The following is a 25,694-nucleotide window of genomic DNA, read 5'->3' as shown; positions in this document are numbered from 1 at the left end:
CACGCAATGACGTCAGGCGAGTGTCCCGACGTCATCACGTAGTCCCATGATACTTCGCTCAGTGGGCGCATGCCGTGATTGGCAGCGTATGCGGAGACAATTAAAAGGCCTATTAAGGCCATTAAAAAGGTAATTAATTTAAAATTTACACTGCCCGACCAGCCTAACAGTTGGCGGGCAGGCGAAAATGCCAAGCAGCCTTTGCACTTTTTAGGAAACCTCATCCACAGGCAGGATGAGGTTTCCTAAAGCAAATAACAATAAAATAAAAATTTCACACTTGAATTAAAAACATGTCCCTGCTCATGTGACAGAGTCGCATCAGGGGATATGTTTTATGACATTTTTATTTTGCTCATTAAGTATTTTCAAAGAGCGCTTCATCTCCCTGAGGCAGCACCTTCCATTTAGGCCCACTCGCCCTCCTCCCCCCGCTTGCACAGGCAGCACTAAGTTTTGCCGCTTGTGTTCCACACTAGGCGGGCCTTAATTGGCCAGCCTGCATAAAATTGTGGTGCGGTACTGATCAAGGGCAGTCAGCTTCCCCCGCCAAGGGCAAAATCTTGCCCATGACATATTACATATAAATTGAAACCACTTACCCTTGTGCATTCCATATCCTTTGTGTGACTTTGCCTGTCATAGTGTTCCTGCCCAGTGCTGCCACAGTGGCTTCAGCATGGCTGGTGGAAGACTAATGACTTTCAATGCAGGAAGATGCAGATGGCCTCTGAGGATGAGCCTGGGCTGGCTGACGGGTAACAGAAAGAGCACTGGTGGAGTGGCTGAGTGGAATCACAAATGCAGTCTTCCTGAGAAAGGACAGCAAGTTCATGCTTCTATGGAGCCATGGCCACTTCCCTGCGGCACTGTCTCAGTAATCCTAGTAATCTGTTGGAAGATATACTGTTGGACTGCAATGACATTCTGCAAGCTCTTTGAACACTGATATCCACAGTTAAGATGGCAGTAAGCTGACCTTGCATAGCAGACGTCTGAACTTCCACTTCAGCACTCAGACATTTGGTAGAAGCTGCGTGTGCTACAATGGAACCTGACACATCAGCCATCAGGTGTTGCATTATGGTTAGTTCCATGACTACATGGATGGAATTGGCCACCAGTTCCATGCTGGAAGGGATGAGCTTCAAGTTCTTACACAGAACCATGTGCCAAGCTGGGTGCCAGGTTTCTTGACATTGAACAGGCAGGTTTCCCAATGCATCAAGTACTTCAGTGTGTATACATTAGCTTCCTTCTGTATCCTGGCCGGTCAAGGTCCTCATCAGAGTCCTCTGCAGTGGAACCCATGTGCGATCTTGACAACCGGCCAACTGTCCAACCTTAACCTCTGACCAGCTGTGCGACCTCGATCTCTGGCCAGCTGGCACCTGCACTATTCCCTTTCCCCAGCTGGTGTGCACTTGTGTCCACTTTCTCACCATATTCAAATCCTGCCTCCAAGCTATCCTCTAAGATATGCATAGTGTCAGTACCTGAGCTGGTGGCTATGAGTGTGAAGTCAAGTGATGGTGTGCTTTCATCATCACTGTCTTCTTGCTATACCTTCACCACCTAGCCAGATTGAAGTTTTTGAGTATCTAAATCAAAAAGGGGTTAAGGGACAAAGTTGAGGTGAGAAGTGAGGGGAAAGTAAGTAGTGTGTTCTTATATCATCTGTGACTTGCAAGTCAGAAAAGATTGTGGGTTGAGGGGGAAGTGGGATGTGAGAGGGAGGATTAGGTATGAGTATACCATAATTTTCAATAGATTCAGCCACAATGCCTCAGCAATGGCCATTCTACTAACACCCAGCACCATCTCCTCCATGTAGATTAGAACATGCAGGCGTACTTATACTCCTTAGGTTAGTTGCTGCAGCCTCATGCTGTGTACGAACTTCTCCTGCAAAAATGGAAGGGAAGTGTATCAGTGAGTGGGATGCAATCTGTGCCAAGTGTGGCTAAATGCCAAGAGTAAGGTAAAGCATACGAATTTTAGGTATGAATCTTGATTGATCCAGATTGAGAGAGGTTGCCTGTAGGTGAGTGATGCGGATATGGCGAATCCAGCTGTGGCTGATGCTAACAGTGCAGTTGGTAGGATAAAGCATTAGAACATGCATTCATTGACGTTGATCACTCATCTGCGGCCATTGTATATTTGTGGCACTACATCTAAGTCCTCATGGTTAAATTCCTTACATTTACTTCCAACGCTATTGCTCCCACTGCCTTCTCACCGTGCATCTGGTGGGTCTCCTGTCCCCCTGAAGATATAGGACATCTATTCTCCTTTCCGCCTCCTCAACCAAAGCCTCCAATGCAGCGATGGAAAACCTCGGTGTCTGTTCTCTGCCTTTTTCCTAGGTCACAGATTCAGCTCACAAAGGACTCCAGCACCAGCTCCAACAACAATGCACCTCCCCTTCACAAACTGCAGACTTGCTTTAAGCAGTGCAAGCTAGCTATAAGTAGTGTCAGCAAGTAACAACTTTGGGCTCCCTATTGATGCATGCAGCCAATCAACAGCATGGTTAGTGGTGGCTGCACATAGAAATTATGATATTGAGCAAACAGCATGAAGAAGCAATGCTGCCACCATTCCTTCGAATGGGTGTGAGGTAATTGCTCATCTCAATCTCTGTGCTTTTTTGGGGACAATCAAATTTAATTTAGCCCCTCAGAATGTTATTTTTTTTAAAAAATCACTGACCAATTTGACTGCTGTAATCACAAGTTAAAGGGCAATTTTCTATGTATTCCAAAGAATCTCCTTTTGAACATTACTATTCTTGGCTCATAACATGCACAACCTGATTGTCTTTTTGCTGAGGGTAAGAACTTTACAGCCAATGAAGTCCTCATCAAGTATAGTCACTGTTGTAATGTAGAAAGCACAGTAACTAATTTGTCTACATTAAGCTCCCACAAACTAATAAATAACCAGATCATCTGTTTTGAGGGAAAATATTGGTCGTGACTTCCCTGCTCTTCTTCAAAGAGTGCCATGAGATCTTTTATGCTCAGCGGAGAGAGTAATTGGGCCTGGGATTTACATTTCATTCGAAGACAGTACCTCCGAGCATTCTCAGCACAGTATTGCACTGAAACATCCGCCTAAATTGTATGTTCAAGTCTCTGACATTGTGTTTAACACACAACCTTCAGACTCAGAGGCAAGAGTACCAAGCAAGGCTGGCACTTAAAATGAGGCCCTTACTCATTTTAGGTTGAAGCACTTGAGTCCAGCTGTGAAATGGTGGACTGTGGGCAACAGGATAAAGTCTAACAAAAACCTTTCTCCTTGATGTCCTAACCCCAAGTTGCATTAACACTGACCATGGCATCTGGAAGATGAGCCCTCTCTTACTCCAGTACGAATCTTAGGCAGTGTTGCAACTAAATCAACAACTTCACCAGCAAAAGTTGCCTGAAGCAAAGATAAAGGGAAATTAATTTGCATCGAAGTGAATGGGATTTGAGATTTAAAGCTATATCCTGCTTGGGCAGGTTCGCTGAGGCAGTGGGACCATTGATTCAACCTGAATAAGCAGCGAGAAAGGTTGATGGAGTCAGAGCCACAGGCACATAGCACTATTTCCTCAGATGTACGTGAGCTTGAGGAAGAATCACTGACATTAACATTTGCATTAGTATCCTTGTTCTTTGAATTTGACAAAATAGTTTCACATTTCGATATTAAAAATCAGTTTTCAGTTTAATTATTAACATTCATTTTATTCTATTGAGTGTTATTCAGTTTATTGTGTTCTTTTACAGACTTTTACAAGTCATTATACATAGATGTGCCTAACCAGGGCTGTTTGTCAGATTTATTGAGAAATATGCTTTGATTTCTATGAATTATGACAAAGCATGGTGGGTGGTTGTGTGTGATTTAATGGAGTCTAAATTCCATGAACATTTTGGCTGACCCTGTGTAAAAATCAGTAACCATATAAGTATATTCTGTGTGCCTGTAGATCACAGAACGGCAATCACTCTGGAGTGCACAGCCCCATTATTCCCATCCACCCAGAACTGGAACTACTCCAGCATGCCTGGTCCATCTAATGCCAAGTACATCACATCCAAAGTGTGAGATTAGCATAGTCCTGACATGTCCCCAGTGCAACCATAAAGGGGCTGGAAACAGCCTCATAAGTCTCCAACTCTTGTTCTTTCCCTTTGCTTCTGGGAAGTCAATGGCTGGAAGCGGTAGCTATTTTTCCTTAATTCTGATGAAGAGTCATATGGACTCGAAACGTTAACTGTGTTCCTCTCCGCAGATGCTGCCAGACCTGCTGAGTTTTTCCAGGTATTTTTGTTTTTGTTTTGGATTTCCAGCATCCGCAGTTTTTTTGCTTTTATCTTAAGAGTTAAATCCAGTGCCCTGGCAAATATTTATGCCTCAATCAACATCACTCAAATGAGAGTATCTGGTCATTGTCATATTGCTGTTTGAAAATTGGTTGCCACGTTTCCTATATTGTAATAGTGACGACGTTTCAAAGTAATCCATTGGCTGTAAAGAACATTGGGATCTCCGGTGGTCATGAAAGGTGATATGTAAATGCAAGTTTTCTTTTATATCAGTTGCTTTTATTTCAGGATTTTGGCCAAGAGTCGCTGTGATGTTACATTTAAGATGAAGTGAAAGGTGTGGAATTTTAAAGCAATTGTGATATTGGGTGACATCTTAGGGGAATTGTAGTCTGAGTATCTGCTCACAGTGACCTGTCTGGAGCAAAGAGTTTGTAATTACCCCCTCCCTGCTACCCCTTCTTCATCCCCTTCCACAGAATCACAGAATCAGATAATCTCAGAATTGTTATGGTGCAGAAGAAGGCCGATTGGCCCATCGTGTCTGCACCAGCTCTCCGAATAAGCATTATGAATTAGTGCCATCTCCTGCCTTTTCCCCATACCCTTGTACATTATTTGAATAGAAACAATCATCTAATGCCCTCTTGAATGCCTTGGTTGAAGCTACCTCCACCACACTTCCAGACAGTGCATTCCAGACTCGAACCTCTCGTTGTGTGAAAAAGTTTTTTCTCACAACATATTTACTTCTTTTTCAAATCACTAAATCTATGCACTCTCTTTGTCAATCCTTTTACAAGCAGCAACAGTTTCTCCCTATTTACTCTATCCAGCTCCTTCATGATTTTGAACACCTCTATCAAATCTCCTCTTAGCCTTCTCCTTTCAAAGGAGCATAGTCCCAAACTCCCTAATCTACCTTTATAACTGAAGTTTCTCATCCCTGGAACCATTCTTGTAAACCTCTTCTGCACTCTCTCCAATGTGCTCACATCCTTCTTTTAGTGTGGCACCTAGAACTGTACACAATACTCCAGCTGAGGTCTGACTAGTGTCTTATATAAGCTCAGCATTCCCTCCCTGCTCTTGTACTCTATGCCCCTATTAATAAAGCCCAGGACACCAAAAGCCTTATTAACTGCTCTCTCCACCTGTCCTGTTACCTTCAATGATCTATGCACATATACACCCAGGTCCCTCTGCTCCTGTACCCCCCTTAAGAATTGTACCCTTTATTTTATATTGCCTCTCCATGTTCTTCCTACCAAAATGCATCACCTCACACTTCTCCACATTGAACTTCATCTGCCATCTATCTGCCCATTCCACCAACTTGTCTATATCCTTTTTAAGCTCTATACTGTCCTCCTCAAAGTTTGCAATGCTTCCAAGTTCCATATCATCTGCAAACTTTGAAGTTGTCCCCTGCACACCATGGTCTAGATCATTAATATATATAAGGGAAAGCAAGAGTCCCAATACCGATCCCCTGGGGAACTCCACTATAACCCTTCCTCCAGCCCAAAAAATATCCATTGACCATTACCCTCTATTTCCTATCACTCAGCCAATTTTGTAACCACATTGTTACTGTCCCTTTTATTCCATGAGCAATAACTTTCCTCACAAGTCTATTGTGTGGCATTGTATCGAATTCCTTTTGAAAGTCCATGTACACCACATCAACAGCAATACCCTAATCAACCCTCTCTGTTACCTCTTCAAAAAATTCCACCAAGTTAGTTAAACATGATTTCCCCTTTAGAAATCCATGCTGGCTCTTCTTAATCAACCCACATTTTTCCATGTGACTACTAATTCTATCCCAAATAATTGTTTTTAGAAGCTTCCCCACCACTGAAATTAAACTGACTTGTCTGTAATTGCTGGGCTTATCCTTACAGCCTTTTTTGAATAAGGGTGTAATGTTTGCAATTCTCCAGTCCTCTGGCACCTCCCCTGAGTCTAGGGGAGATGGGAAGATTATAGCCAGTGCCCCTGCAATTTCCACTCTTATTTCCTTCAATACCCTTGGATGCCTCTCATCTGGTCCCGGTGCCTTATCAACCTTAAGTACCGACAGTTTGTCCAGCACTTCCTCTTTATCAATTTTGAACCCTTCTATTAACAGAGTTGCCTCCTCTGTCACTGTGGCCTCGGTAGTATCTGTTTCCTTGGTAAAGACAGATGCAAAGTATTCATTTAACACCTCCACCATGCCCCCTGGCCTCCATGTGTAAATTCCCTTTTTGGTCTCTAATCTGCCCTGCTCCTCCTTCTCTTGCTGCCCCTCCTCCTGAGATGGTCTCCAAATGCTTATTTACAATGGCTGCACCCTCATGATAGTTAGGTTGTGGAGGATGCAGCAGGCACAAACTTGGATGTATGCTCTGTTGAGTACTGAAAGACTCCACCCGAGCAAGCCAACTGTGAAAATGTTGCTTTCAGGACCCTGATGGTTTGTTCATGCCATTCTCTATTGCTGCATGAGTCTCATTACAGACAAGCAGCCCTCGCGCAGTCAGGTGGCACAGGGGGTCATTAGCCAGGTGCATAGCATGTATTCATTGTCACCCAGCAGCCAGCCTCTGATTCTTCATAGTAACTTGTTTGTCCTGAATATAAGTGTCAAGAAAATCTTGGTCATGGAATAACATCAAGCTGACTCTTAGGTCCAAGCTGATGGTGTTTAAGGCCTGTGTTCTTAGCATCGTGTGGTATGGCTGGGAAACACAGATGACTTACAGCTATCATGATAGGAAGTTTAACAAATTTCATCTCTGATTTTTGTGGAACATTCTGGGCATCTCATAGAATGATGAAATCATGGCCTGATTCTTCTGGTCAGCGTGCGGGGACAGGCCCCACTTGCTGACAGGTAAAATGATGCGTGGTGATGTAGGACATGTGTCCCGACGTCAGCGCACGTCATTCCCATCTTCAGTTTGGCGGGCAGGCACCGGAGTCGGCTGCGCGCCCGCTGAACTGTTAAAGGCCTATTAAGGCCATTTAAACATCAATTGTAATAATTAACAGGGCTGCCCATCCAACCTTAAGGTTGGTGGGCAGGCGAAGAGCCCAGGCGGCCTTCGCATTTTTCATGGAACCTCATCCACGGATGGGATGAGGCTTCATGAAGGGTTTATAAATGTATTAAAAATTTTTAGTGAAATTCATTGACATGTCCCAGCTCATGTGACACTTACATGAGGGAACATGTCTCAATAATTTTTTTAATTCTTTTTTGTAAAATTTTATTATGAAATTAATCTCCCTGAGGGAGCCCCATGCCTCAGGGAGATTTCTGCGCTGTGCACGTAAAGAGCGCAGGCCCCGACTCTCTCTCCTCCCCCTGCCTGCACAGGGAGCGCTCAGCGCTTCCGGGTGCGCGTCACGCTGGGCGGGCCTTAATTGGCCAGCCCACGCAAAATGGCGGTGCACAGCCGATCGCGGGTGGCTATCAGCTACGCGCCCACCTGAGTCCGCTCCCGAACCGCCCGCCTGACAGGGAGAAAATTCTCCCCATGAATGTAGCAGTCCTACCATTATGTGGTCACTCATCAAATATAGGTGACTTCACCGGCTTGGACACGTTCACAAGATGAAAGATAGTTACCTAGCTAAGTATTTCCTGTATGGCGTGGTAGCTGGAGCCCAAAGTAGGATGCCCAAAGCTCCGCATCAAGGGTGTTTGCAAACGTTTCAAGAAGGCCCTAAACACTGATTTTCACATATGGAAGGCACTAGCTGATGACAGGAAAATAGCGACATCACCTGTAGGCCAGAATGTGCCGCCGTGATAATCGGTGGCTACAGTGGCTTGGCAATAAGCGTCAACACTGAAAACAACAACCCATAACAACACCTGCTAACCACTTCACATGTGGTACTTGTGGCAGAATCTGCCTGTCATGGATTAGTCTCTTCAGCTATCAGCAAAAGTGCCCCATATGAAGTTCTCCATCCCTAACGGAATTGATTTGCTGCATGTCCATCAACTTATAGGGATGGAAGGATGCCGAGTGAGCAGATATCCACTGTCATCCAGCAACCAGTCTCTGATTCTTCACTGTGGCATAAAGCTGGTGAGTATGGCTAGCTGCCACAGGAGGAAGGCTTCAGGACTATGATCAAGATAGCGGGCATTCACCAAGGGGGTTTTCTGATCATGGCCGCCCACCAACTGGATATCGATGGAACGGTAACCCTTGCAGTTACGGAACAACACCTGAAGTAATGTGTTGTGGGGCCCACAGACATGCCTGCCTGTATTAAATGGCCCCCTGAACTATTGGAAATTATGACAGCCTAGAAACTCCACATACTGTCTCCTCCTGCTTCTTCATCTTCTGAGTGACCAGAGAGAAGTCTCTTCTCCTCTAAAGGACCCCTGTCACTTCCCTGATGGGCGGCGAATGTTGGACAACAAACTGTGAGATGTAGCTGCTGTTGGCTGTTCACATCTGGAAAGATCCACTGGCATAGAAGTTGTGGGTGACGGGGACATTGACAGCCACTGATATCACCATTCTCTCCCTGCTGTGTGGCTTCAGGTTGGGTTGTAGGAGGAGGCATAATGCAGAGACCACCCCTTTGTTGAAATGCAGGTGCCTCAGGCACTGTTCCTGGTTGAGGTACAGTAGGAGAGGTGCTCCATAAAGACCCTCAGTCCCTAGAGCCCTCTTCCTTCTCCTTCTGTGCACTGCTTCCCCTACATGTGCTCCACTTCCAAGTCATGCTACACCTCAAGAGGGATTGCAACTATTGCCCCCATTACTGAAGCAGGTTTTCTCCTGGTAGGTCAGAAAACTCCTCTGACCATCTTATCAGGATCCCGAACCACTTCCTTGAACAACTAAGATTTAGCAAAACTCCCCCAATAACACAACACATTACTTCTAATAACTCTGTACCAGTAACAATTAGACAAAAGCATGACACCTGGAACTTAGATAGTTAGCCCTTTAAGTAAAGCTAGTGTCCCTCCCCCAGTGATAGAGGGTATTTGGCATCACAATATATTCACTGTGTATCCTTCTAGTGCGCACATGACAAGTGTGTGCGAGCATCCCGTCAATCAGGCTGCACCAGAAGTGCCCGGAAGCATGCCAACCAACATTTTTACAACTTGGGCTTCTATAACATCGGTACTAGTGGGGTTACAGAGCTCAAGTTTACGGCCTTTGACTTAAAGGTGAGATTTCTACCACTAAGGTGCAGCTGAGATCAAAGCATTTCATGAGATGCAAGTAAGCAATGAACTGCAGCAATCTAAGGAGATCTTCCACTTTGCATCATCTCGACAGCTTTGAGCTCAGAGTGGCAAGTATCTGACAGTGACAAGTATCTGACAGTGACGGGCTCAGTGGGAAAGTGCACACTAGCGATGGGCTCAGTGGACAAACCCTCAACTATAATGTTCATTTATTTTGGTTTTAGGGATAAGGATTATGAGCAGGATTTTGCCATCTGGACAAGGGGTAAACCTGCATCAGGCAGCTATAAATGGAGGCTGGAGACTGTAAATTCAAATTTGTGAGCTGATTCCAGTCTGCCGCCATTTTGATTGGCACAGGAAACATGGCGAGTCGTGATCCAATGCATAACCAAACTGACGTTGAGTCTTCCATATTAATGCCTACCTTAATTTTGAATTTAACTGAGTTTTGAGATTTTCAGAAAAATGGGTGGGTTTCTGAAGCTTGTCGAACCATGTCAGGTCAGTGAGTTTGTGAACCATGGTGGAATGCAAGGACTCCATTCCATTCTCTTAGTTTCTCCATCGTATCTGTTCTGGTAATGCTGCCTTTCACAATGGCGCTTCTGAAATGTCTTTCCTTATCCTCAACCGAGAATACACCCGCACTGTTGTTGACAGGGCCCTCAACCCTGTCTGACCCAGTTCCCACACCTCTGCTTTCACCCCTTCCCCTCCCTCCCAGAACCATGATAGGGTTCCCCTTGTCCTCACTTACTATCCCAACAGCCTCCACATTCAAAGGATCATCCTCCACCATTTCTGCCACCTCCATTTGATGCCACCATCAAACATCTTCCCATCCCCTCTCTAGTCAGCATTCCAAAGAGACTGCTCTCTCCACAACACCCCAGTCCATTCATCTATCATCCCTAACACTTTGTCCCCTCCCACAGCACCTTCCCATGCAATCGCAGGAGGTGTAACACCTGCCCTTTCACCTCTCCTCTCCTCACTGTCCAAGGTGTAACACCTGCCTCTTTACCTCCTCTTTCCTCACTGCCCCAGTTGTAACACCTATCCTTTCACCTCCTCTCTCCTGACTGTCCAAACTCTCCTTGCAGATGAAACAGTGATTTACTTGTACTTCTTTCAATTTAGTATACTGTATTCGCTGCTTACAATGCAGTCTCCTCTGCCTTGCAGGGACCTAATACAGGCTGGGTGACTGCCTTGCGGAACACCTCTGCTCAATCTGCAAGCATAACCCCAACCTTCCTGTTGTTTGCCATTTTAATTCACCACCTTGCTCTCACACTGACATATCTATCCTCGGCCTGCTGCAATGTTCCAGTGAAGCTCAATGCAAGCTGGAGGAACAGTACCTTATCTTCCGGTTAGACACATCGCAGCCTTCTAGGCTCAACATTGAGTTTAACAACTTCAGACCATGAACCCTGTGGTCCATTTTGATTTGTTGTTTTTTTGTCAAGATTCAGCCTGTATCTTGTTTTCATGCTTTTACTTTCGGACAGATCTGTCCATTATTCTACCATGAACACTTACCCTGGGCCAATGCTTTGTTTCCTTACTACAACATTACCACTCCTTTTGCCCTTAGTTCTATGACATCTTTGTTATTTAATCTCTCTTGCCCTCTAAGACTCCAGCCTTAAGCAAGGTTTTAATCTCTCCTGCCCTCTCGGACTGGATGCTGGTGGATGGTGAATAAGGAGTCTTTTTTAAAAATCTTCTTGTAAAGATCTAATTTTGTTTATAGTTAGCATTTAACTAGAATCTATAGTTTAAATTCTAAAATTCTCAGCTTTAAGCAGGATTTTAACAAGGTCTCCACTGGATGAGCAGTTGGGCTTAGTTAATTAAAGAAGCAGCTGAAACTGGTACCTCTGTGTCTGGGTCAGCTAGCCTTTGTCTTAGGAGCATATGAAGCCAGCCCTTTGCTTTTATTTTGGCATCTGATAACACAAAAGGAGCGGTGGCCTGAAAGAGCGAGGGGAACCAGGCCAGAGACCAGAGCGGGATCAGGAGCCAGTCCAATAGGAGCGGTGGCCTTGGTAAGTAGGACCTGGCGAGTATTTCTCCTGTCCACTCTTTAAAGTAGTTTAGGTTAAGTAGTGTTTAATGTATAAGAAATATGGTCCCTAGTATGCATTTAGGGGAAGTAAGGGAGTAATTTAAGGGAAAGTTATGGCAGGACAGCTCGGCCACATGGAATGCTCATCCTGTGCGATGTGGGAAGTCAGGGGCACTTCCAGTGTCCAGGGCAACCACACATGCAGGAAGTGTCTCCAGCTGCAGCTGCCCGAAATCTGCATTTCAGAGCTGGAGCTGCGGCTGGAGTCACTGTGGAGCATCCACAAGGCTGAGATCTTTATGGATAGCACGTACAGTGGGGTGGTCACACCGCAGGTAAAAAGTGCAGAGGCAGAAAGGGAATGAGTGACCACCAGACAGAGTAAATGCACTAGGCAGATAGTGCAGGAGTCCCCTGGGTCCATCTCCCTCACTAACAGATTTTCTGTTTTGGATACTGCTGGGGGAGATGGTTTCTCAGGAGAATGCAGCAAGAGCCAAATCCCTGACACCACAAGTGGCTCAGCTGCACAGCGAGGAAGAAAAAAAGGGTGGGAGAGCAATAGTGATGGGGGATTCTATCATACGGGGATAGACGTTTCTGTAACTTCAGACATGACACCAGGATGGTATGTTGTCTCCCTGGTGCCAGAGTTAAGAATGTCACTGAGCAGCTGCAGGACATTCCGAAGGGGGAGGGTGGACAGCCAGAGGTTTTGGTCCATATCAGTACCAACAACATAGGTAAAAAGAGGGATGAGGTTCTGAAAGCAGAATATAGGGAACTAGGAAGTGAATTAAAAAGCAGGACTTCAAAGTGAGTAACCTCAGTGCCACGTGCTAGCGAGATCAAGAGTAGATGAATAGACCAGATGAATGCATGGCTGGAGAGATGTTGTAGGAGGGAGGGATTTAGAGTCCTGAGGCTGATTCTGGGGAAGATGGGACTTGTACAAGCTGGAAAGGTTGCACCCCAGCAGGACCGCGACCAATATCCTTGTAGGGGTATTCATCAGTACTGTGGGGGAGGGTTTAAACTAGGGCGGCAGGGGGATGGGAGCAGTGTGAGTAGATACAAGAGAGGGAAACAAAGATAGAAATGAAAGATAGAGTAGAAAGCAAAAGTGGAAGGCAGAGGAAACAAGGGCTAATAGCATATAGGGCCATAGTAGTAAAAAATATGTAAAAAGCCAAGTCTAAAGGCACTCTATCTGAATGCATGGAGCATTCGCAATAAGGTAGACAAATTAACAGCATAAATAGGTGTTAACGGGTACAATATGATTGTGATTACAGACACACAGTTGTAGGGCAACCAAGACTGGGAACTGAATATACAATGGCATTCAATATTTAGGAAGGACAGGCAAAAAGGAAAAGGAAGTGGAGTGGCGTTGTTAGTTAACGATGAAATTAGTGCAATAGTGAGAAAGGGTATTGGCTCAGAAAACCCATTAAACGGGAGATTAGAGATGCATGTAACAAGGATGTTACAGTAATCATGGGTGTCTTTAATCTACATATAGACTGGGCAAATCAAATTATCAACAATACTGTGGCAGATGAATTCCTGGAGTGCGTACGAGATGGTTTTTTCAGACCAATACATCAAGGAACCAACTAGGGAACAGACTTTCTTAGATTTGGTATTGTGCAATGAGAAGGGGTTAATTAATAATCTTGTTGTGTGGGGTCCTTTAGGGAACAGTGACTATAACACGATAGAATTCTTCATTACGATGGAATGTGAAGTAGTCCAATCCAAAACTAGGGTCCTAAAACCAAACAAAAGAAACTACGAAGGTATAAGGAGTGAGTTGGCTACGATAGATTGGGGAACTTCATTAAAAAGCATGACCGTGGTTAGGCAATGGCTAATATTTAAGGAATTAATGCATGCGTTGCAACAGTTACACATTCCTTTCTGGCACAAGAACACAACAGGAAAATTGGCCCAATCATGGCTAACAGAAGAAATTAAGGAGAGTATTAGTTCCAAAAAGGAGTCATATAAAGTTGTTAGAAAAAGTAGCAAGCCTGAGGATTGGGAGCAGTATGGAGTTCAGCAAAGGAGGGCTAAGAGATTGATTAAGAGGGGGAAGATAGAGTATGAGAGTAAACTTGCAAGGAACATAAAAGCAGACTGTAAAAGCTTCTATAAGTATGTTAGAAGAAAAAGATTAGTGAAGACAAATATAGGTCCCTTACAATCCAAAATGGGAGAATTTATACCAGAGAACAAGGAAATGGCAGAGCAATTAAACAACTACTTTAGTTCTTCATGGAGAAAGACACAAATAACTTCCCAGAAATGCTAGGGAACCAAGGGTCTAGTGAGAAGGAGGAATTGAAGGAAATTAGTATTATTTAAAAAAAATGCTGGAGAAATTAATGGGACTGAAAGCTAATAAATCATCAGAGCCTGATTATCTACACCTCAGGGTACTAAAGGAGGTGGCCATGGAAATAGTTGATGCATTGCTTGTCATCTTCCAAAATTCTATAGATTCTGGAACAGTCCCTGCAGACTGGAGAGTGGCAAATGTAACCCCACAATTTAAAACAGGAGGGAGGGAGGAACAGGGAATTACACATCAATTGGCCTAACATCAGAAGTAGGTAAAATGCTAGAGCCTATTATAAAGGATGTGATAGCAGGACAATTAGAAAATATCAACGGGATTAGACAAAGTCAATATGGATTTATGAAAGGGAAACCATGTTTCACGAACCAACTGGAGTGTTTTGAGTACATAACTAGCAGAATAGATAAGGGAGAACCAGTGGATGTGGTGTATTTGGATTTTCAGAAGTCCCACATAAGAGGTCGGAGTGCAAAATTAAAGCATGTGGAATTGGGGTTAATATATTGGCAAGGATCGAGAATTAGTTAGCAGACGGAAAACAGAGTCAGAATAAACTGGTATTTTTCGGAGTGGCAGGTGGTGACTAGTGGGGTACCGCAGGGATCATTGCTTGGGCCCCAGCTACTCACAATATATATCAATGATTTGGATGAGGGAACCAAATGTAATATTTTCAAGATTGTTGACGACACAAAAATAGATGGGAATGTGAATGGTGAGGAGGATGTCAAGAGGCTTCAAGCGATTTAGACAAGTTGAGTACGTGGACAAATACATGGCAGATGGAGTATAATGTGGATAAGTGTGAATATATCCAATTTGGTAGGAAAAATAGAATGGTAGAGTATTATTTAAATGGTGATAAATTGGGAAATGTTGATGTACAAAGGGACCTGGGTGTCCTTGTGCACCAATCACTGAAAGCAAGCATGCAGGCGCAGCAAGCAGTTAAGTAGGCAAATGGTATGTTGGCCCTCATTTCAAGAGGATTTGAGTACAGGAGCAAGGATGTCTTAGTGCAGCTGTATAGGGCCTTGGTGAGACCACACCTGGAGTATTGTGTGCAGTTTTGGTCTCCTTACCTAAGAAAGAATATACTTGCCATAGAGGGAGTGCAACTAAGATTCACCAGACTGATTCCTGGAATGGTAGGATTGTCGTATGAGGAGAGATTGGGTCGACTAGGCAGGTGTTCGCTGGAGTTTAGAAGAATGGGAGGGGCTCTCATTGAAATGTAAGTCGTTCTGCCAGACGTGGGACAGACTGGATGTAGGGATGATATTTCCTCTGGCTGGGGGAATCTAGAATAAGGGATCACAGCCTCAGGATACTGGGTAGTCAGTTAGGACTGAGATGAGGAGAAATTTATTCACTCAGAGGGTGGTGAATCAATGGAATTCTCTACCACAGAAGGCTGTGGAGGCCAAGAAACTGAATATATTTAAAAAGGAAATAGATAGATTTCTGGACTCTAATGTGCCAAGGGATATGGGGAGAGAGCGGGAGTGTGGCGTTAAGATAGAGGATCAGCCGTGATCATACTGAATGGCAGAGCAGGCTCAAAAGGTCAAATGACCTACTCCTGCTCCTATTTTCTATGTTTCTACATTTAACCTATCCCAGACTTTCCCTTTTTCTCCAACACCACAGCCCCACAACCGAACCCACCTTCAATAGCATAAAATATTTATAGCTCTCTTCGGTCCCAAAGAGTGAGATTGGACTTGAAATGTTAATTCTGTTTTTCTCTCTGCAGATGCTGCTGGAGCTGCTGAGTTTTTCCAGCACTTTCTGTTTTTATTTAATATATTCAGCGCTGGAGGTTTTGTTGACACATACGTGCAATGGAATCTCATTCTGAATGCTTGTCTAACTTTCAAAGCCACTATTAAATTCAGCTCAGCAGGAGTTGTTGACAAAGCTTTCAAAGGAACTGTGAGCTATATTTGATTGACAGCTTTATGAGCACTTAATTGGGTTATGTTTTTTGAAGTACTTTTTGAATGGCTGTTCATTATTTTTTTAAAAACAGATTTATGAACACTTAAGAGGACTAAAATCTTTTTCAAATGGTGTTTGAATGGCTGTGTGTTTGACTGGCAGCTTTATGAGGTCCTAGGGGGAGCAAGTTTTTTTCAAGTGGAGCATGAATGGATGTTTGTTTATTTTGAGATTTCATGACAACCTCAAAGACTTCCCAGTGTTCTAATTGGGTTCATGAGCTCTGTACATAGTGGATACCAGATGAGTGGGTATAGAGGAGCTATGGGGGTATGGAGGAGGCATGAAGGCTTTGTATAGGGTCATGGAGGTAAGAAGGGGTATGTGGGGTGGGGAGCTTAGGTTTGATGGCTAGGGGGCTTAACAGTCATGAGCAGAACTGGGCTGAAGTCCCAGGGAATGGAGGTGGGCCTTCTAACCTGCCTGCCTTGGCATCCGCCTGCCTCCATTCCTGCCTCAGACCTGCTTCAGGGAGTGGGGGTCCTGATTCCAGCCCGACCCTGACTCCAAGCGGGGAAACTATGACCGTGTAGGAACATGACATCAGGAAATCGCTTGACTCCCAATTCCTGGCTTAGCAGGCAAAATCTGGCCCTGTGGGCCTGATACAGCTCTAAGAGCACACCAGCAGGCAAGTGTTGCACTGTATGGTGGAAGTATGCTGGTGTCAGGAATACCCACCAATTTCTGAATTTCATCTGCAGCATCAGCTAAATAGGATGGGCGAGCTTACAACATGAGCTGCATCACTGATTGAGCACATGCCCATATCACGAGAAGAAATCTTGTGCATTTAAGGCTATGTTTTTGTTAATGAAATGACAGAAGTTTATGTTAACAACAGACGAGTCACGAAAACTGGGAGAACATATTTCTCTAGTAATACCTAGTTTAATGTACAGGCTCCTGTACTGTTTCATTTAATATTCATTAGTTGAGCTCTGATGGCCTTTGCAGATGACACTTCCTGATACTCCACTCCATGCTGTTTTGCCTTCAAAGTAGCTTGGTCACCTCCCCAGGAATCTGTGAACAGGTATTTTTGGATGGCAAAATTGTCCAGGGGAGGAGTAATGTGTTGTAGGACAATGTCTCCTCAGATGCTGCCTTACTAACCTTTCCTCTATCTTGCAGTGTTCTTCACCTTCCATTCAAATCGGACACAAGCAAATACCCATATAAAATTGCATAGCTAATGCTCAGGCTGAGCATTGGGACAAAATTTTCCCAGTGGCCTCTAAAGCATTCACGCAACCAGAAGCCATTCCTGTTCAATCCACATGCAAAGCAAAACTTGGTAACTCCTGCATTTTCTCTTGAAAGTTACTTGAGGTTGCAGACAGCAAAGTAAAGCACTCCAGCTGTATCAGCTGATATGAGCAACAGGCGATACTGGCAACAAATGTACATCCTGCTTTAGTTCCAAGGTAGCCTCGGTGTATTAGAAACACATCATTGGATTTGAGGACCAAAACACCATTATTCTTCATTTTAATATATAGCAATGAACTCTCAGTAGCATGAAAAAGCACACACAAATTGAAGATATGCAGTCATGTCAAAAATAGCAATGCTGTCATTAAGGGATGGAAATGGATCCTTACCCGGAATTCACACATAAAGTTGCCAATAAGCTGATTTTATGACTACAGTTTGCACAAGCCAAGTGAATTTGAGACCAATGCATTTTTCTCCTTTTAAGTCTTTTATCAGCAAAGGAAACATTGGCCAGGATTTTCCTTTCCAGCCTGCAGGGGGAATCAGTGCGGGCGGGACTGAAAATTTGGAGAGCAACCAAAATTCTGTTGACTTTGGGCGGGAATTTCCGGTCTCACCCATTATCTGTGAAATAAACTTAAGCAACAGAGATATTTGGCAATTTAATGTATTACTTGCAACAACGGTGTTCATTTTCACCAGACATTAGCAGGATAATCATATTTCCCATACCTTCCACTAAGTAACAGGCCAGACACCACTGCCAGTAGGATCATACCCACTGCCACGGAGACCGCGATGATTGGCACCTGACTCTCAGCACTGGCAGGTAAGGCTAGAAACAGAAAATGAAGAAGCAAATATTACAAATGCATGAGGAAACTGTCCTGACATGCCTAGAGCTATTAAAAACACTTTGAAGAAAAATTTTTTTATAGCTTGACAGCCAAAATTATATTCTATTTGACAATCCTGAATGATGAAACATTTGCTCTGTGGACATGAGATATGACTACACAACCAAAGTATTGTTTCACATATATGAAAAAGTAATTTACATGTGTAAAACATTTTTTTCTGTAACGCTAAATTGTCTGTCAGCATCTTATAAAATGTTAAACACTTATGAATAAAAAAATAGCATTTCAACATTATTGTTTCCCCAGGAAGCTTCATTCAACATTCTGGGACATTCCATCACTTTTGAAACTTATGATGGCTATGTCAGCATTTTCCAAAGTAGAAAACGTGACTAGTGCTTTGGGCTGGATTTTGCCATCCCGACACAGGAAAAAGAGGCGGATGGGCCCCGCCCCATTCCTGTCATGTGGTATTTTTAAGGGCACAAGATAAGGGTACAAGTCGCAAGCCTGCACACAGCAATCCCAACACTGGCAGCTACATTGCAGGGTGGTGATTGCAGATCCCCCTGCAATTTTCATGGAGTCGGGCTGGCTTCTGAAGGAGATGTGATTTACACCAGCTCAGAGGTTTGGTAAACCATGGGGAACACCTGGTCTAGAGTCAAGAACTGTTTGATAGGTAAGTTTAAAAGGTGTTTCTAACTTCACATGTCACAATGAAATACGATAAATATATTTATAATGCAATGATTAATGATAGAGATTTATTTAGAAATGGTAAGTGACCATTAAATTTGCTGGCACTATGAATGTGGAAAAGTCTTCAGGTTAATTTCTCCACTGGATAAAATGCTCTTCTGCATTAAACAGTTCTGTAATTCAGATTTTACTGTGTCAATTGCACATGCGCTTTGATATTTTCATTGATTGACAAGTCAGCCATCTGTTCAGCCTTCGAAGCAGTGGAACAGATGGCCAAGTTCTTTGATTGACAAATCAACCTTCTTTTCAGCTTTTGAAGCAGTGCAACAGATGGCCATTTGTTCTTTTATTGCAAAGTTTTTAATGTATTCAGTCCTGGAGGATTTGTGGATGCTGTTGTGCAATGGAAACTCATTAGGAATGCTTGGATGAGCTCTAAACCCCACTAATGGATTCAGCTCACTGGGAGTTATTGATAGAGCTGCCAAGGGGATGGTGATATTTGTTTAGATTGACAGTTACATGAGATTCAAAGAGGATTATTTTAAATGGTTTTTGAATAGCTATTTGTTTATTTTGACAGTTTATCACCATGTAATAGGATTAAGGTTTTTTCCAAGTGGGGTTTGACTGGCTGTGTAGGACTGACAGTTTTATGATCTCTTAAGAGGGTTAACTCTTTTCCAAGTGGAATTTGAAAGGCTGTTTATTTATTTTGACAGTTTCATGAGCATTCAAAGACTTCCCAATGTTATTATAGGGCTCATGAGTTCTGTCCATTATGGATACTGGATTATTGTGCATGAGGGGATATGGGAATTTCGAGGTGGCAGGGGATCTGGGTAAAATGGGGGGATATTGGGAATATGGTGCATATGGAGGGGAATGGGGTTATGGAGACAGGGATTACGGAGAGGGCAGGGGATGGGGTCATGGGAGATATCTGGGCAGAGGATATGGAAAGGGTAGAGGAAATATGGGATCAGGGGTAATGGAGAAAGCATCGGGTTTTGGAAGGGCTGGTGTATGGGGTGGGCGGGGGGGGGGGGGGGGTTTGGTCTTGGATGAAGGCCTGAGTGCATAATGCTCATATACAAAACTCCCTGCAAAGAGGAGGGCCTTCTTACCTGCCCACCTTGACATCTGTCCACCTCTGTTCCAGCCTCAGGAGGCAGAAAGCCTGACTCCATCACCACCTCCCAACCATGAAAATAGTGTGGGCAGGCACTGACGGGCAGGGAGCAGGATTGAGGCATCAGGAAATTGCCTGACTTGCAATTTCCACCTCAAATAGGAAAATCCAGCCCTTTTTGAGTCTCACTATGTCCTATACTAATGGGCTGGGTTTTCCTCTGCATGGAAACTTAATACTGAGTTCAAACACACCTCATTTTTGCTGTAGAGAGGGCCTTATTCCACAGAGTGAGAGTTAAGAATTTTTAGAGTGGACATAAATGCTCGTAAAGGTTGGCTAAGGACAGCGGAACTGTCAAGCTGCCAAGTTATTTTTTTCCCTGCCCTTTAAAAATTGAAAAAACAGCTTCCCTGTGTCTGAGCTGAAGAAAATCAGTCCTTTCACTTTCAATAGATGTTTGTTGACATAACTCTAAGTGCTATCATTATTGCATTATTACTGCTTGACTGCTTCCATTACCTATCATTATCACAGCGGGGGACTCTAAGTTCACAGTTTGATAGGCAGCTCCATGAGGTTATTAAATGATTAGCTGTCTTTGTTGATGGCTGTGAATACATATATTAGTTTCTATAAAGGATTAAGTTCTTGAGGGAATTTAAATGTATTGAATGGGTTTTCACAAATGAGAGTATTTTATTTTATATAGCAACGGTTATAATGGGTAAATAGAACTATCTTATCTAATCTCAGCATGGCTCCTGAGGGTTGCCCATTATGGATCCTGGGTGTGTTGGTGTGGAGGGTGTAAGGGCAAAGGGTGGTGGTAGGAGACATAGATTGGCATGAGTTGGCATCAAGTTGGCATAGGGGTTATAAAGGTCTTGTGGTGGGTGAGGGTCATGATTTGGCCTCCTCACAACTTGCTTGGTACTAAGTTGGCATAGAGACTATAATGGGCCATGGGGGTGTGTGGGGGGCATGAATTGGCAACAACTTGGCATAGGGCCATGGGGGTTTGTGGGGTCATGGGTTGGCATGAGTTGATATGTATAGGCATGGATAGTGGGTGGGGTGAGATCCAGAGAGCCCTATATTCAATAAAACAACTGGGACTGAGAGCCACCCAATCACTCAGCTGCGCCTGTGGTCACTTCAAATCTGTGGCCAGGGATGGCAGGCCTGACTGTACTCACATACCCACCCCCACCCCTTCTCAGAGAACAAAATCCCACCATTCGGGACACTTTTGTCCAAGGCAGGTCTGGCAAGCTGGGGAATTTCCGATCTCTGCACACCTGCTTCATGGGTGAAAATCCAGGCCTGATAGATTTTTGGGCACAAATGGAAACAAGGGATATAGGTATAGTGAGTGAAGGTGTAACTGAGGTAGAAGGTCAACCATGATATTAGTGAATGGTGGACAAGGCTCGAGATGCTAAATGACCTACTCCTGTTTCTATTTATGCTCTTATGGATTCAAGGGGAACTTACATGTGGTGGTGATTCCATAAACCTACTGCCTTTGTCTTTTTAGGTGGTAAAGGGTATAGGTTGGGAAGCTGCTATCAAAGAAGCCTTGATGAATTGTTGCAGTGCACCTTGTAGATGCAACTATGTGTGGCAGTTGTGGTGGGAGTGAGTATTTAAAGTGTTGGATGGGTGTCAATCATGTGGGCTGCTTTAACCTGGATGATAAGAGTTTCTTGAATGTTGTTAAAACCGCACTTATCCAAGCAAGAGAAGAGTATTTCATCAGGTTAGCACATAAAAACATAAGTAATAGGAGCAGGTGATTTGGTCCCTTGAGCCTGCTCCACCTTTCAATAAGATCATGGCAGATCTAATTTATGGTGTTAACTCCACTTTCCTGCCTGCTAATATTTTGAGATTCATATATTGCAGCATTCTTCAGTCTCTCACTATTTAAATAATATTCTGTGTTTCTATTCTTCTCGCTCAAGTGGGCAACCTCACATTTTCTCACATTGTACTCCATCTGCCAATTTTTTGCCCATTCACTTAATCTATCTATATCCCTTTACAGACTCTGTGTGTCCTCCTCAACTTGCTTTCCTACCTATCTTTGTATCATCAGCAAATTTGGATAAAATACACTCTGCTCCTCCATCCAAATCATTTATGTAGATTGTAAATAGTTGAGGCCTCAGCACTGATCCCAGTAGGGATTCTACTATTTACAGTTTGCCAGTCTGAAAATGACCCAATTGTCCTGACTCTCTGTTTCCAGTTAGTCACCAAATCCTCTATCCTTGCTGAGTACTCACAATACCATTAGCTCTTACCTTGTGCAGTAACCTTTTTAGTATACCTTATCAAATGCCTTTTGGAAATCCAAATATACTATGGGTGGAATTTTCCATTCTAGAGACCAAATCCAGTGGTGGGCAATAAAGTCGGCATGATTCCCGCTGGGTGGCAGGATGGCTGAACACATGCGATCTTCTGCTTTTCAGCTCATTAATTATGCATCAATGAGGAGCTTGGCAAATCTCATGGCAGGGTGGCAGGAAGTTGTTCGCCCACCATTACCTCATGGTATTGAGGTCCTGGCACCATATTTAAATGGCACCGGGACAGAAATTCACTCATTGCAGGCCAGGTGTTGTGGTGAAGAGGAAAACTATGGCCCCAAAGTGAAGCAAATGCCCTACACCACAATTCAGCGAAGGGGAATTCTCCTCCAGACCATCTGGGAAAGGCAGGGGGTCCTCTTTCCAAGGGATGGGAGCAGGAGGTCCTCCCACCACACTGGCCTGTCAGGAGGTCGCCAGGGATGTCAGCGCCCGTGAAACCCAGAGAGACCATCCTGGAGTGCAGGAAATGAATGATCAGCTCTGCTCCACCAGGGTAAGTGCACCCATCTACTCACTGCAAACTCTCGCTCTCAAGGGCATCAGGAAATCTAAGGGTTAAAGCCCAAAGGGATATCACACATGACCAGCTGGGACATCAGCACTGAATGTCTGCCAGCCACTTTAAGCTCACCACCTCCGTCCAGGTGCCCCTTCTCCTCAAGGAGTCAGGTAGGGGCACCATCAGGCACCCGATGGAAGGACAAGCATCAGCCAAGCACTCCAGGAACATCCACCCCCAGGACACTCTATCTACCCTGCTGCTCCATCTATCCTCTGCCTCCAGCAGGTCAGGCTGAGAAGGATGCACCTGCACTGGAGCAGGAGACCCTTAGTAGGCTGGGGTTCTCAAGGCCTCAGGCCACCAGATGGCATCTGCCTAAGTCATCTCAGACAACAGGGCACAGCAATCAACAGGCTGCCTCCATCTCTGCTGATGATATCGGGCTGCACCTAGACGTAGCGGTAGGGTAAGAAAAATTAAACTTTGAATGCACAATGGTGGCATGAGTGTTCCCTCATTGTACACTCTTTTCACTTCTGTAAATATAGGTTGCATTAATCCTTCCCCAAGTCTCATGGATCCAACTGATATTCAGTTTGATTCAATGTCCTGCAGTTATTTAAGGGTCCAAAATGTACCCCCCACCCAAAGAAGTCCCATCTGGATTTTCAGTTGCATTAATTCTCATACAATCTCACCAGTGAGAAGCCTTTATCCCCACATCAAAAACATCAGGAAATGCACATCAGCTGTGACACTGATGGCTGGCCAATATACCTGTCAGCTTTAAATCTCAGGCAGACACACTTTCAGCTTTGGAGAAGTGCTCATCAAAGTTAGTAATAATCCTGCTGCTGTCGCACTGATGTCCATTTGTTTGTGGATGTCATAAGTAGTCATCACTAACGTTATGATCATTTCTCCAACGTGTAGTTTGCAATGGCATTTACTTTATGACAGTGAGTTCATGAAAAGGGTAGTATCAAACATTGAATCCCCAAGGCTTCTCTGCAGGTAGATCCCTTCTCCGTGCTTAAGGCTGAACATCATTCCATGCTGAGTTCCCACTCTCCCCATGCATGATGTTGAACTTGGGAAGTAAGGGTCAATCAGTAAACGTACAAGTGTCTGCAATGAGTGTGTGATGTCAGAGGTGTGTGCTCATCCTGATGAAGCCGTCTTCTTACCTATGAGGATCTTACACTGGAACTTCACAGCTGCTTAATGGGGCTTTATGTGCTCCTTGTGTAAAGGCTCAGCACACAACTCAATTTGGAATTCATTGCATGACAGTGCTCTCACTGACTTAGGGTATAAAGAAGGGATTGGCCTTTGTGAGCTGTACCATGTCGAGGACTGTCATGCTCTGAATGCGATGTATCTGTAAATCTTCAAAATCCTCAGCAGGGTTTATGAGGGGACGATGTTGTCATTGACTGCCATGTCAATACTAACTAGGCCACATTTCTCCCTAATGCAAAGCTCACCCAGGACAGAAACTTGTCAGGTTTCCGATGTTTGCAGGTCCTGAGTGTTTGTAATGAATCAAACCATTGTCCAGGTGAGGTACTCTTTGAGGGCAACACAAACAAACCTAGCAGCTTTGGCTGCATGATGTAGAGTTACAAGTCATTGCACCCTAGTGTGCGAAGGTCGAATGGGGGTCACGAGCAAGATGGTGCCCCAGCATCTGCATTGATGAGAGCTGGAGATGGGAGAAATGGAGTTCTCTGGATGTTGCTCCCTCTCAAGATGTCCAAGCACGAAGTATTAAAGAATACTATGTGGATTCGGGCCACCTTACTGAGCTGGTGTCATACTGACATGAGTGCATCCCTGAGAGATTTGGAATTTCAGCTGCTTAAAAGCTGCCATGTCCACTGACTTGGTAAGGCCATGGGTGAAGGGACTGTACTATGTGGAGTTGCTTAACGAAGTGCGCTAAGGGCTGCTAATCACATTCCACAGTGACCACATGTTGGCATGACTAATCTCCCTTCCAAGGATGACCCCGTCATTAGGGAATGCTGTGACTGATGCTATTTCTGTGGTCATTGTGAGATATTTGACCTTTCCCACGATGGTTCAAGCTGGGAATGGAGGTGTTGGTGCATCTCATGCATCAAAAGCTGAAGGAAAACGATTGTGAGAATTTGTCATCACCTTATTCCTCCTGGAATCCGATAGCTATAAGGTTGTCACAGGTACATCTGCTTAGTCGTGCTCATGCAATGACATCCTCATTCGGCTCGACTGAATCCTCGACCTCAGGACCATCCCCTTCCAGGTCCTCCTCTTCAGAGGAGATATCTAGATCCTCAATGTCTGCCTCAGGTGACAAATCTCACCCCCCCAACCTTTGCAACACAAGGTTGTGCAGGGTGCAGCAAACAACAATGATGCGGGATACTGTCTGTGGCGAGTATTGGAGAGCCCTGCCTGACCGATCCAAACATCAGAAATGCATCTTCAGGAGGTCAATAGTTTGCTCTATTAAGGACCTTGTGGCAGAATGCGCAGCATTGTATCTTTCCTCGGCTGCACTATGTGAACAATGAACGGGCGTTATTAGCTAGGTCTTCTTAGGGTATTCTTTGTCCCCGAGGAGCCAACCCTCTAAGCATCGAAGTCCCTCAAGGATCTGTGGCACCTGTGAGTGAGTCAATGTGTAAGAGTTATGAGCTCTCAAGGTGCCTAGCACAACAAACAGGATCTGCTTTCTGTGATCACAAATTAGCTGGATGTTCAGAGTGTGAAATCCTTTTTGATTTATGAATCCCACTGGCTGTTGCCAGGGAGCACTCAAGACCACATGTTTGCAGTTGATGGCACCCTACATTTGCAGGAAACCTGAGATCACTGTGAATCCCACAGCCCTGGCAGCCTGGCTTGCATCATTAAGCCCAAGTG

General features: G+C 44.3%; 1 protein-coding gene across 2 annotated transcripts in view; it reads right to left on the bottom strand.

The window, feature by feature from the left end:
* LOC144698634 (ephrin type-A receptor 5-like) overlaps window positions 1–25,694 on the bottom strand; it is a 357,156-nt gene that overhangs the window by 78,311 nt on the left and 253,151 nt on the right. For both annotated transcript variants that reach the window (XM_078570504.1, XM_078570505.1), the window contains exon 8: window positions 17,937–18,039. In XM_078570504.1, the coding sequence (XP_078426630.1) occupies window positions 17,937–18,039 (103 nt within the window). The remainder of the gene's footprint in view (window positions 1–17,936; window positions 18,040–25,694) is intronic.

Source organism: Cetorhinus maximus, chromosome 2 (genome assembly GCF_964194155.1).
Source record: "Cetorhinus maximus chromosome 2, sCetMax3.hap1.1, whole genome shotgun sequence".
Taxonomy (NCBI): Eukaryota; Metazoa; Chordata; class Chondrichthyes; order Lamniformes; family Cetorhinidae; genus Cetorhinus; species Cetorhinus maximus.
This window is presented reverse-complemented; position numbering and strand designations above follow the sequence as displayed.